The following is a 12,860-nucleotide window of genomic DNA, read 5'->3' on the forward strand; positions in this document are numbered from 1 at the left end:
GAGGCTTCTGTGTCCCAGGGTCCGTGAGCGTCATTGACATGGGACGTCGTCTAACTTGCGATCAACAAACAGCATCAGCAAGAAGTAAACATGTGTGGTTCTAAACCAGCATTTGGCAAACTTTTTCTAAAAAGGGACAGATAGTAAATAATCTAAGCTCTGCTGGACTTACAGTCTCTGTTGTAGCTATTCAACACTACCATTGTGGCACAAAGAAACAAATGCATAAACAAATGGACCAGCTGTGTTCAATAAAACGTTATTTACAAAAACAGGCATTGGGCCAATTTGGCCCTCAGGCTGCAGTTTGCTGACCCTATAAATAAACCATTGAGGTTTGGGAAGATCCTAAATTACCAGAACCTGTTTTTCAATAAAATTTTTATCAGAATATTTTCCTTTGGGGGATCACCAGTTCATGTATGCCCATTTTTGTATAAGACTATTTATTTTTTTGGTTTAATCAAAATTAACCCTTTGTCATCTTATTGCAGTTTTTCTTCTTTTGTTTTTGTCATGTAACAAGACATTTTCGGTTGTGGAAATGTTTTTTAAAATTTGAGTTAGTTAAATCAGTTCATCTTTTCCAGTATGGTTTATGCTAGAGTTTGACAAAGTTGGCATTATTGGCATATTGGGCCAGATAATTCTTAGTTGCAGGGGCTGCACTGTGCATCGCAGGATGCTTAGCAACATCCCTGGCCTCTACCAATCAGAGGTCAGTAGCACCTGCCTCCCAGTCACACACACACACACAAAAAAAATCCTAACATTGCCAAATATCCCCTGGATGGCAAAATCACTCAGCACTGAGAATCACTGCTTTTTTCCCTATACTTCTGCCTTAAAAATCCCTTTCTGTATAATATTTGTAAGAGTAATCATTTATTAACTTCTAGTATTTATATTAAATGTATAAACACATTATTATACATGTTACTATGCATAACAGTTTGAAATGTTGACTTCTGTAATATTTTAGCCTCCTTATCTATTAACATGAGTTTGCTATTTTTACTTAGCCAATGCTATGATTTTCCTTTCTTAAGAATTCATATCTATCTTTCTCCAAACTGGGAGAAAAACATGGGGAAAATTATTTCAAAGTAGTTCACATATAAAGCATGTGAATGTATGTTTCCAATTACAATCCACTTCTTAAAATTTTTTAGAAAAGAAAAGGAAAACAGATGTGTGTACAAGTTCAACAAAGACTCATCAGAAAAATATTCCCCCAGAGGGTGAGTAGAAGAGAGGCAAACTTGCCCTCAGATGCCCCCGTGGCTGCTGAGACCTCCATTCTCCCTCCCCTGCTCTGCCTGCCCTCCCACTGTCCCTGCCCCCCTCCTAGGTCTCTTTCCCTCTCACATGTGACACACCCCCAGGGAATGACAGCTGCCCACCCAATCCACGCATGTCTGCCCAGGGAAGCATTCTTCGGCACAGAACATAAAGACCCAGAAGTGATTAAGGGAGAATGACTGACCCCATATGTCAACTTCTAATATAAACTCCTACTTTCTTCATTCTAGGAATTGGCGAAAACCCTAATCTAAACAAAGCGGATTCCCACTTCCCGTGTTAGTCAGAGCTGAAGGCCTGGTCTCTGTGGGTCGGGCCCTGGGCTTGCTTCTGCTCCCTGAACTCTTGTGCCTCTTGGGGCCACTGTCCTCTGCCTCCTCCTGTATTCACTTTTCTTCCGCTTTTATAACTTACTTCCTCAGCATTCTCTCTTGTCCCTCTCTCTTTCCTCTCTCCTTTTTGCCCTATTAATTTATTATCAAAGTATATACATGTGCTAATCAAGGCGGGGTCTCCAGACTGGGGCCACCTGCAAGCCTGTTTGATACAGGTCTGGACAATGACGGAGCTTGTACATCCACTGTGACCCCGAACACACTGCTCTCGTGGCCAGACCTCCCCAGTCGAGAGAGCAGTGCGCCGGCTCCTATGCTGGTCAAGCCCCTGTCTGGTCACAGGCACATGCTGAGTAGCACTGGTGTGAGGTGCTCACGGACAAAATGAGGAATTAACACAAAGCAAGAGCCCGCATGGACCCAATCCCCCCCAAGGTCAAGAAACAGAACATAATCCACTTTCATAATCCAGTCCCTACCCACACCCCTCCAGTCACCACCAGCCTGATTTCTCAATGTGTAGGTCACTGTGACGCCAAATGCTTCTCCCTCCTTGCTGCTGGACTTCCCAACACACACACACACACACACACACACACACACACACACACACACACCTGCATCCTCGTCCCTCCCTTTGCTACACATCCTCAGGCTGCACCGTGAACACAGCATTCTCTGCCCTGCAGGCAGTGGTAGGGCCTCCTGCTATGCCTTTGTGGAGCCCTGTGTTTTTCCTCCGAGGCCCTTAGGGCAAGGATAATTAGTTGTCTCTGTCCATTCTGCTCGTCGTGTGAAAGTCAGACACGGAGTCAGGGAGACCTCCTCTGTGCCTCGCACATTTTACGCTACAGTAACTGTCAAGTCATCAATACTGTATTCATTCCTCTTCATCAAGGTGAACACCAACATCAGGGCCTCCATTTACCTGTATGATGCACCTGTGTGAACTAGAAAAAGGTGCTCCTTACTCAATCACTTCTCCCACATCCGCCTGAGCAGATTTCTGAAACCACGGTCTCTTCTGCCCTCTGCTGGCAGATTGCTGTAAGAAGTACATAGATGGCTTGTATCTCAGAGGCAAACCACAGCCCCCTCCAAGGTGGAATCCTGGCTCCATGCACAACCCACCCGACCATACACAGAGGCCCTGATCTCAATATAAGTATGTACATCACTTTACAATTGTCAAAGCACCTTACTATTTAATCCCCATACAAATATGGTATAGCACATTTTACAGAGACAATTAGAACAGAAAGGACTTGCATGAGCTAAAGTCAACCTAGATGTTCCCATGTCAAGTTCTTTGCTCTTTACACAGAAAAGAAAAAAAAAAAAAAACCTGATCTTTAAAAAAAAAAAAAACACTAAAAATGTAGGCAAGAATCCAGGCAAGAATCCAGGCAAACGCTGACAGTTACCCACCAGCATCGGCTTCCTCTGCCTCCTTAACATTTCTGCCCTCGCTGTGACATCTGATTTAACGCGGCGTCTCCCTGCTGTCATCGGTTATGTGACAGGGACTAGTGTTGAGGCCCTTCTGATGCCACGAGATGAGCACTAGACTAAGACGGTGCTTCTGGATTCCAGCGCCAGCTGACCCCCACGACGCCAGGAATTCTCTCCAGATCTAAGCTTACACTCCCCCATCTAAAGTGGGGATCCTCATTGCCTCCCCGCTTTAGACTGTTGTGAAGATAAACAGTACAGTGTGCGCTGATTGTAAAGCTCCCAGATCTTACCCCAGGTTGTGTCTTTCCATGTAATTCTCACCTAGTGCCCTTTTCCTATGTTCTGTAAGAATTCTGGGAGTCTTCCTGATGGCTAGTTGGGTTTTTTTCCATTCTGTTCTTCCTTGTCTCTCTTGGGCTTTTCTTTGCATTTCCTCCACAGTGCTTTCTGTTTCCGCGAACCCTCTTTGTTCTTTAGTTGCTCATGTTTCATTGCAGGCTCCTCCCAAGAGCTCACACTTACTAATGGTGACCAAATCCATGCTGGAGAGCTCCAGGCAGGCCTCGCCCAGGGCCCCATCCTTACAGGACTGTTCACTCACATGAGTGGGGAAGGCTGGGCCAACAGATTTGGGGGAACACATCAGAAAGTTCTCTCCCCACTTAGGGACAGGGTGGTCACTCCGGAAGTAATTGGGACACAAGGTCCCCCATGACTCCGTGAGTGACCTGCACCAGGCAAAGGAGAGCATGCTGCTTATGCCCATGACCCTGCCCTTTGGCTTGCTGAGCAGAGCTCCCAGAGTCGCCCACTGCTCCCGCATCTGCTTGTAAACAAACCTGGGACACCTGCATTTACTGGGCTCATACTTACTGTAGGAGTTAGGGAAGACGGTTCCCTGAGACAGAGAACTGTCAGAGGTCCCTTTGCCACGCTAACCCCCCTTGGGGTTTGCAATAATGGTCCAAAGTGACCTGTCACTTAGGCAAATCCCCCACTCGGCTCTGGCAACAGTAACACACATTTAGGTGACCTTCCTGGTGACTTGCAAAGCCAGAATTACAAGCCCACCCAGCGTGGCTCCCAAGGCTGTGCTCTCCTCCACTGGGCCATAATTAGCAGGCGGGGTCTGGAGACAAGTGATGGAGTGGCCACTTCATGCGACAGTGCTGGCCGGCTGCTAGAACAAAATTCTTCCCACCCCCTCATTCCTACTTAACCTTTCGACAGCCCCTGCTCCTCCAGGCTGGGCGTCCTCTGGGGCTCTGTTGGGGGAACCATCCCCTCACTTCTCAGGGACCTCTCCTTTGTCATTTGATTCTTTCTAGTTTATATCTTTCCCAAATAATTCATGGTTTCTTTGCCATTGATGCTGTTCTGTCCTTTTTTCAATGATATCCTTGTTTTTTCATACATTTCCCTTTGGCTCTTTCAGTAAGCGCTGAGGCAAGGGGGAGAGTTGCACTAGTGGCTCTCCCGGCCTCACTCCAGGTGTAACTGCAACTCGACCCAAACCACAGACCGCCCCTTCCCCTTGCCGCCAAGGGACAGCTGGCAGCCTGTCTTGAATGAAGTCACCCACAGTGAGGCTAGGGGCAGGGGGAGCAGGAATTGCTACTATTTCTCTGAAACCCTTTTAAACTCCTTCCCCAGATCACTGCTCAGGGGCCTGAGTGGCCAAATCTCTCCGTGTGCAATTGGCAGATTAGTCCAGAGCTCTCCAGGGTTTTCTTTTACTCATAGAGAAAGAAACAGGGAGGCAATGAAAGGGCGGGGGGGGAGCAAACAACGAAGCCTCTCAGGATTGCCTCAGTGCTAACTGCCTCGCTTACCCCCCGCCCTGGTTGGAATCAGCCAATAATTTCGTAGACAAAGACCTTTTCTCCAGCTACGTGAACACAGAGAAACATTCTAAGCGGGCAACGTCTGTCAGCACAGTGGGAGAAGCAGGAGGCATGACAAAAGAATCTGAAAAGAACTGGCTATGCTGGGTGGGGTGGTGCATGTTAGGTGATGGCCCATTAGCTTGTGAATTAAAAACACAGTCAACCAACGTGGTTGACAAAAATGTTTTGTTTGATGCAGTGTCGTCAGGGGTGGTTTTGTGTATCTAATCTCTCACTCAAAATAAATCATCCCCACCTATTAACCAGAGAACGTTCCCTGATGCCCTTCATTTCATTAAGACTATTGTTGGAATTCGTGGAAAGGCGAACTCGTGAGGGAGATAGCATGAAGAATGAGTGACGACGGACTGTGTTCTTCTGCTTTCAGAAAAACCCCAAGATGAAACCGTGGATTTGCAGTCTCATAACTTCCCTGTGACCTGTGGCACCGTGAAGGGGGTTTTTTATCTGGAGAAAATGAAAACCGGTGCGTTCCTTGATGCTCTGAGCTTCAGATCCCCTCGATGGCGGGGTCACTAGGAGGGAGGAAAGTGCCCCCGTGTGCAGGGGGTGGAGCCTGCAGACTAGGCTGCAGAAGAAGGGGGAAAGTTTGTTAAGGAGGAATTTTCAGACTTTTCCATGTCGTGGTACACCTGGTGGTGAGGCCACTGCACTCCCGCATGGGAGTCATCCGTCCATGGATGCCGCGACACTGATCATCATGTCCTTGCCACATAGAGGTGGCACAGAAAATACAAATATTCTCTCCCTCCCTCACCACTCTGCCAGGTGTTAGGGCTTCCTTCAGTCTGAGAGCGTGGAGGTTTGGGGTGAATTCAGAGGGTGGCAGTGGGTCCTGGAATGGACTGTCTTTGCCTTACAGGATCCTCAGGGCAGTGCATTCAGGATGAGGAGGGATCTTGGTTTACGCCATTCGAATTTGAAGTTCGAGGAAAAGGGAAAAAATCAAAGAACTGGAAGCGGAGTATACGTTGCGGAGGAAAAACCTTACTACAGCTAAAAAAGGTATTAAAATGATGAGGGGCAGATAGACAGTGGGTTTAACTCCTTGAAGCAGGAGTGACATGTTAATAACAGAGCTGTGAAGAGATTCCCATTAGGATTCCACAGCACAACTGAGAAAGAGCTACACCTTCATAGAAAAAAAAAAGGATGTGGGTGGTAAAGTTAAAAACGCAGATTAGTGCTGATGGTGGAGACCTCTGAGTGCAAGCAAAGGGTTTTGAGGTCAGGAGAGGTCAGGAGAAATGTAAGAAGCTTTGCCTGGTGGTGTTCGGTAGGGTGGGCTGGAAGGAAACTGGATGAAGACGTAGACGTTGGCCATAGCCTCCCGATGTCCTCCCACCACTAAGCACCTCCTCCAGGCCCCGGTCCAGAGGGACCCCGTGGTGAAGCGCCCCCAGGCCCTCCTGTGCATGGTCAGCCTCTCCTCTGCACTTCCCAGCACACCCACCCCGTGAGCAACAAACGAGGGTTCTCGGGATCCCAACACAAAGCCTCTCAATTACACTCAAAAATTATCTCTAGGATGAAAGCACAGGGTTTTATCTAGAGAGGAGGAAATGCCAGTTAAAAGGAGTGGGTGGGGAGGGGGCTGAGAAAAAAGAACTGGCAGGTCTTGGGTTTGAGTAATCGAGAAAAAAAAATGATTTTATCAAGTCCAGAAGAAGAATCGATTGGAGGAAGGAGCTCATTTTTTCTTTTAGACACCTTGGGTTTGAGACCCAGAAGGATGTCTAGGTATAAAAATTCATTAGGAAGTAGGAACTTTGATCATTACAAAAAAAAAAAAAGCCTCCGGAATAACCTAATTCTTTGACCTCTTCTCTCTTTCAGGAAGGACTCATGGACTATCCCCCAAGAATGAGTCTCGAGAGAGAGGTAAATAGCAAGTGAATTTCTGCCACATTCTCAGTTGCCAGGTGGTGGACTTTTCAAGTCCAAAGGCTCACCTTCCAGCCCTTGCGTATCCCAGCCCCAGTGAGCTTCACATTAGACACTCTCTCCAAGTCGACTGCTTTAGCTCCGTGGTCCATGCACGTGCCACCAGTGTTTTCATAGCTGATTTGAGATAGGGAAGGAAATAACTCTTGAAAATAAATATCAGGACAAAAGCTGATGATGTACATGTGTTGCAGACAAAGATCTGGATATATCTTTGTAATCTGAATGATTACAAACCCAGGGTATCAGAAATCGAGTGTTCTGGTTTGAAAAGTAAACATGATATTGAAACAGAAAAGAACAGAAAGGGCAAGATGATCCCCCTTGATTGAACACCAATCATCTGAACTCCACACGCTCCGTACCAACAGCACCAGAATGGAAGACTGTGCTTCAACTAAGCTGTGTCTCCGCAGAGCCTCCCTCCGGGTGGAAATAGCAGTCCACTGGCTATACCAGCAGCTTTTCCTCGGCCTTCTTTGCTTGCTTAGATGCACCTGCCAAACCCAAGTCCCATTCATGGGCTTCCCGTTGGAGATGAACCCCCAGCAGACGCAATAATAGCTCCTGTCCCATCTTGCCCTGTAGGCTCGCCTGACCCTTGGGTGGATCCATTCAAAGTTTGTCAGGCAACAGTCCCTCCATGCCATTTCTTGTATAAACTATCTTTTCCATGGTGATCTGAAACACCTTGATACACGGGATGCTTATAATAGCAAAAAATCAGACTACAAATGCCCATCAGTATTTTAAAACAACCTGGGGACATCTACAGAATGGTATTTTTTAATGAGTGGATGCATGGGTGAGGATTCATCCGCAGTCAGTGGGAAACCACACATTGGGGGCTGAGGTCAAGAAAGTTTGTGGATGCTCAAACTGCTGGTAATATGTGTGGAACGAGGCCATTTTTATTTCTGTGATATGTACACCTATGACTTTTTAAAAATCTGAAAGAATTGGCTATCCTGGGGTGGGCTTACAAGGGAAATTTGCCTTCCATATTACACATTTATGTATATGTGGAATTTTTATCATAACCATCTACTACTTTTGTAACCAATAAAGAAAAAAAAACAATAAAGATATTTAAAATCAGATCATTCATGAATGGCCCCAACATAATAGTTTCTTCTTACTTGTAATGTCACATGTCAGCACATGATATAGCCTGGGACACACATGACCCGACCTGGTGGTCCCACCTGTCAGGGGCCCTATCGGGGTAATGAGAATCGAGTCTAGTTCTGACTACAAACAGACTAACTTGGGCCCTTCCCTGAGCCTCATCATCCCCTGTGTCACTGCTGTGCTGCACTGTACCCATCCCCACTGGTGTGTACCTCTGTACATGTGTACCATCAAGACATCAGATGCTGACACCACAAACATGTGTTTTGTGGCTTCTCTGCAGGGTGTGGGTCCCAAGGCCCAAGGCAAACGGGTGGCTGGTGCAGAGTCCCAGCCTCAGGGCTCGTGAGAACCTCCTTTTCCAAGGGGCCAGCATGCAGACACTGCTTGCCAGCCTATAGGAGTATAGTGTGGTGTTGACAAGGACAGTTAGGGTTAGGGTGAGGTTTCTCTTGCTGGGCCAGGGCCTGTCTGGCTTGAACTTTCTACTAGAGCTGAGGGAAGAAATCCATAGCTTTTTTATCAACTGGCCCAGATGTGGCAAGAGGGGAAGAGGAGGGGGTGGGTCTTGAAGCTGTCAACAGTCTTCCTAAAAACCAGAGTCAGACTCTTTATTACAGAATATGATTGTGGAACTGTATGTCTTTTCTCTGTCACTTGTCTATCATATCATGTGTGCTAGAAACAGTTTCACTCCCCAGCATAGGGTTGCTGGTGCCTGGGGTTGGGCTCAGGACTCTGGACCCAACTAGAGCCTCAAGTAGTTAGAGTAGGTAGGTCTGGGCTCCCTGGAGAACTGGCATCTGCGCCTTGGAGTAAGGCAGGGCAGGCGTCCAGTCAGAGGACAAGAAAGGTCATAGAGTATCAATCTCAAAGACAAAGAAGAATGGAGAGTTCAGAGTGGGAAGGCCAGAAAGATCCACCGAACTTCAGGGTGGAGGGATCCCTCTTTTAGGAAGCCCTAGGGCCCAGGAAATGGAGGGAGCTGCTAAGAAGCCTCCCCAGTTAAGAGAAAGATGAACACCCTCCCCAAAGCAAAGAGAATTTTTGGACTTCCGGCCAAGATGGAGGCATAGGTTGATAAGTTTGCCTCCTCACACAGCCAAAGAAGGACAACAACAAATTTAAAAACAAAAAATAACCAGGACTATCAGAAAAGTGAACTGTATGGAAGTTTGACAACCAAGGAGTTAAAGAAGAAACATCCATCAGACTGGTAGAAAGGACAGAGACAGGCAGCCGGAGCAGAGAAGATGCACGGCAAGGCAGCAGCTGGAGGACCGGGCCAGTGAGGCAGTGGCTAGTGGACCTGGCAGTCCCATATTTGCATGCTGATAAACAGGGAGGAACAACTGGGGAGTGAGACAGACTGCACAACCCAGGGTTCCAGTGTGGGAAAATAAGGCCTTAAAACCTCTGACTGGAAAAACCTGTGGGGGTTGAATTTGTGGGAGAAACTCCCAGCCTCACAAGAAAGTTCATTCTAGACCCACAGGGTCCTAGAATGTACACAAATCTCCCCACCCAGGAATCAGCACCAGAAGGGCCCAATGTGCTTGGGGTAGCAGAAGAAGTGACTGACAGCAGGTCAAGAGCCGGGCAAGTGGCATCGTTCCCTCTCCAACCCCTCCCCCACATACAGCTCCTCAACCAGCAACATGGGTTGCCCTGCCCTAGTGAATACCTAAGGCTCTTCCTCTTACTATGTAACAGATGTGCCGAGAGAAAGAAATATGGCCCAAATGAAAGAACAGATCAAAACTCCAAAAATAGAACTGAGTGATGAAGAGATAGCCAAACTATCATTTGCAGAGTTCAAAACACTAGTAATCAGGATGTTCACAGAAATGGTTGAGTATGGTCGCAAAACACAGGGAAAAGTGAAGGCTATGCAAAGTGAAATAAAGAAAAATCTACACAGAACCAACTGTAACAGGAAGGAAACCAGGACTTAAATCAACAATTTGGAGCAGAAGGAAGAAATAAACATTCAACCACAACAGAATTAAAAAACAAGAATTCAAAATAATGAGGAGAGGCTTAGGAACCTCTGCAACAACTTTAAACATTTCAACATCCAAATCATAAGGGTGTCATAGGAGAAGAGGAAGGGCAAAAAATTGAAAACATATTTGAAAACATAGGGAAGGAGAACTTCCCTAATCTGGCAAAAGAAATAGACTTCTAGGAAGTCCAGGAAGCTCACAGAGTCCCAAAGAAGTTGGACCCAAGAAAGCACACACCAAGGCACATCATAATTACATTACCCAAGATTAAAGAGAAGGAGAAAATCTTAAAAGCAGCAAGAGAAAAGGAGACAGTTACCTACAAAGGAGTTTCCATAAGACGGTCAGCTGTTTTCTTAAAAGAAACCTTACAGGCAAGAAGGGGCTGGAAAGAAATATCAAAGTCATGAAAGGCAAGGACCTACATCCAAGATTACTGTATCCAGCAAAGCTATCATTTAGAATGGAAGGGCAGGTCAAGTTCTTCCCAGATAAGGTAAAGTTAAAGGAGTTCATCATCACCAAGCTCTTATTATATGAAATGTTAAAAGGACTTGTCTAAGAAAATGAAGATAATCAAAACTATAAACAGTAAAATGACAACAAAATCATAACTATCAACAACTGAACCTAAAAAAAAAAAACTAAGCAAACAACTAGAACAGGAAGAGAACCACAGAAATGGAGATCACAGGGAGGGGTATCAGCAGAGAGGGGGAGGAGGAGAATTGGAAAAAGGTACAGAGAATAAGAAGCATAAATGGTAGGTACAAAATAAACAGGGGAAGGTTAAGAATAGTGTAGGAAATGGAGAAGCCAGAGAACTTGTATGTACAACCCATGGACATGAACTAAGGGTGAGGGAATGCTGGTGGGAGGGAGGGTACAGGGCAGAGGGGAATAAAAGGGAGGAAAAAAATGGGACAACCAAAATAGCATACTCAATAAAATATACTTTAAAAAAAAAGGAAATTTTTGCTCTTGCTGAGTGGCCAGTGTTGGGAATGGAAAAACATTTCCCTCTCTGAGCCTTTGCCCAGATCCTCATGCCTGGGTTATGGACAGTTGAGGGTAATGGCGGGGTTACTCTCCTTAGAGGTGGCCTGTCCCAGCCCCTCAGATCCTTTGCTCCAGCTCCTGATGATCTATTTCCCACCTCGTCACCCCCACCATCTGTCAGGGGTCCGGGGAGAGTGCCACACACAGGCACAGAGGAAGAATACCTCCTCCTGACTCCCACCTTGAGCACAGAGAAATCCGTGCCTTCTCCAGGCCGAGCCCACGCTGTCTGGCTGGAGGGGCCGGGAGCACACCAGTACTGCACCCAGCAGTAGAGATGTCGTTTCTCAGGTGAATCACTGGCAGAATTTACCAGATCACATTTTTAAGGCCACGAAAGCCCCGTATGACTTCTCAAGCCCACAAATGCCCCATTTCACAGCAGCTCTGTCTCGGCGTCTGTGTCCCTATTGGTCAGCCCTGGCATCAGGGAGCGTTCTCCGAGCTGCCCACACGCTTGCCCAAGGTGGCACTCGGCAGGTGGGAACAGCTCCGACCCAGGGACGGCCTCGGTCAGGTACTAAGATACTGTGACTCTGCAGAAAAAAGCATTTTGTCTTTCCAGGTTTTCACACGAGGGAGCTGCCTACAGCTGTGTTTTCTCACATTGCACAGACAGACTGCCTGGGATCCTGTTAGAATGTAGGTTTGGGTCCGGTAGGTCTGTGTTTCTAACCATCTCCCTGACGACGCTGAGGCCACCAGTCGTCGGTCGGACCGTGCTGTGTGGAACGGGCTTACGTGACCATCTAGTCCAGTCCTTGCTGGCTCTGACAATCTGTGGTTCAAGGGGCAATGGGACCGTTTTTTGACACTTGGCTCTTCCAGGACTGAAAGGCCAGACTGGCCTTCCATCACCATTCGGCCCAAACGCCCTGGTCAGTGGAGCTGAGAGCATCCACTCTGGGACAGGCAAGGGTGGGGTGTCCCAGAGCCCCACAGTGTCTGTGCTCAGTGGGTCCTGCTGATCCCAGCAGTGCCCTCATTATCTCCTTTTCCAGTGGCAAAAATCGGATGAATGTGAGGTGTGCTGCAGAGGGGGACAGCTGCTCTGCTGTGACACTTGTCCACGAGCCTTCCATGAGGACTGCCACATCCCACCTGTGGAGGCTGAGAGGTTAGTGAGACGCAGCCCCCTCGTGCAGCCTGCACCCCAGCTCGGCCACTGGCTGCTCAGCTCCATTGGGAAGAGCAGGGCCCGTGAGCATGGTGGGCGTAGGTGTTCTCAGAGCAGCCTGGTGGGGCGCAGCCTAAGTTCCCTCTGGGGTCGGTGACAGCCTTGTGTCTGTGAGTCTGCAGCTGGGCCACCTTGGCCCCAGCCTGCCACTGCCCCGTGGAGATGTCCTTCCTTAGGTCTGCAGCATAGATTCCTGTCCAAGGGGCGTGGGGACAGGAAATGCCAGCTGTCTGTGTTCAGTGCTTGTTCAGAAAAGGCCTGGTTCCCCCGCTTTGCTGCATTTTCAACAGGCTGATGGGGACCGAGGGCCCCAGGGGTTAAGGTCCAGTCTGACACTCAGGCCTGGTGGGCAGGGCTCCTTGTGCCCCCAGGAGCCCCAACAGGGAGAGGAGGCCCCACCACGCATCCTGACATGGCCCTCCACCCACTGACCTCCAGCTGCTACCCTCAGTGGGAGGAGGGTCACCCTGTCAGACCCCTCCTAGGGATCTTGGAGACTGTGGGAAGTGTCGCCTTCATGCCGTTGCTGTGTCCATCAGCCTTC

At 47.9% G+C, this 12,860-nt stretch overlaps 1 protein-coding gene across 4 annotated transcripts in view; it reads left to right on the top strand.

Annotated features, from left to right (window-relative positions):
* Positions 1-12,860, top strand: part of SP110 (SP110 nuclear body protein) — a 39,651-nt gene that overhangs the window by 23,321 nt on the left and 3,470 nt on the right. For all 4 annotated transcript variants that reach the window (XM_045854835.1, XM_045854853.1, XM_045854843.1 and 1 more), the window contains exons 14-18: positions 1,173-1,241; positions 5,367-5,465; positions 5,862-6,004; positions 6,836-6,880; positions 12,141-12,256. In XM_045854835.1, the coding sequence (XP_045710791.1) occupies positions 1,173-1,241; positions 5,367-5,465; positions 5,862-6,004; positions 6,836-6,880; positions 12,141-12,256 (472 nt within the window). The remainder of the gene's footprint in view (positions 1-1,172; positions 1,242-5,366; positions 5,466-5,861; positions 6,005-6,835; positions 6,881-12,140; positions 12,257-12,860) is intronic.

Source organism: Phyllostomus hastatus, unplaced genomic scaffold (genome assembly GCF_019186645.2).
Source record: "Phyllostomus hastatus isolate PE091 unplaced genomic scaffold, TTU_PhHast_1.1 phas_contig_137, whole genome shotgun sequence".
Taxonomy (NCBI): Eukaryota; Metazoa; Chordata; class Mammalia; order Chiroptera; family Phyllostomidae; genus Phyllostomus; species Phyllostomus hastatus.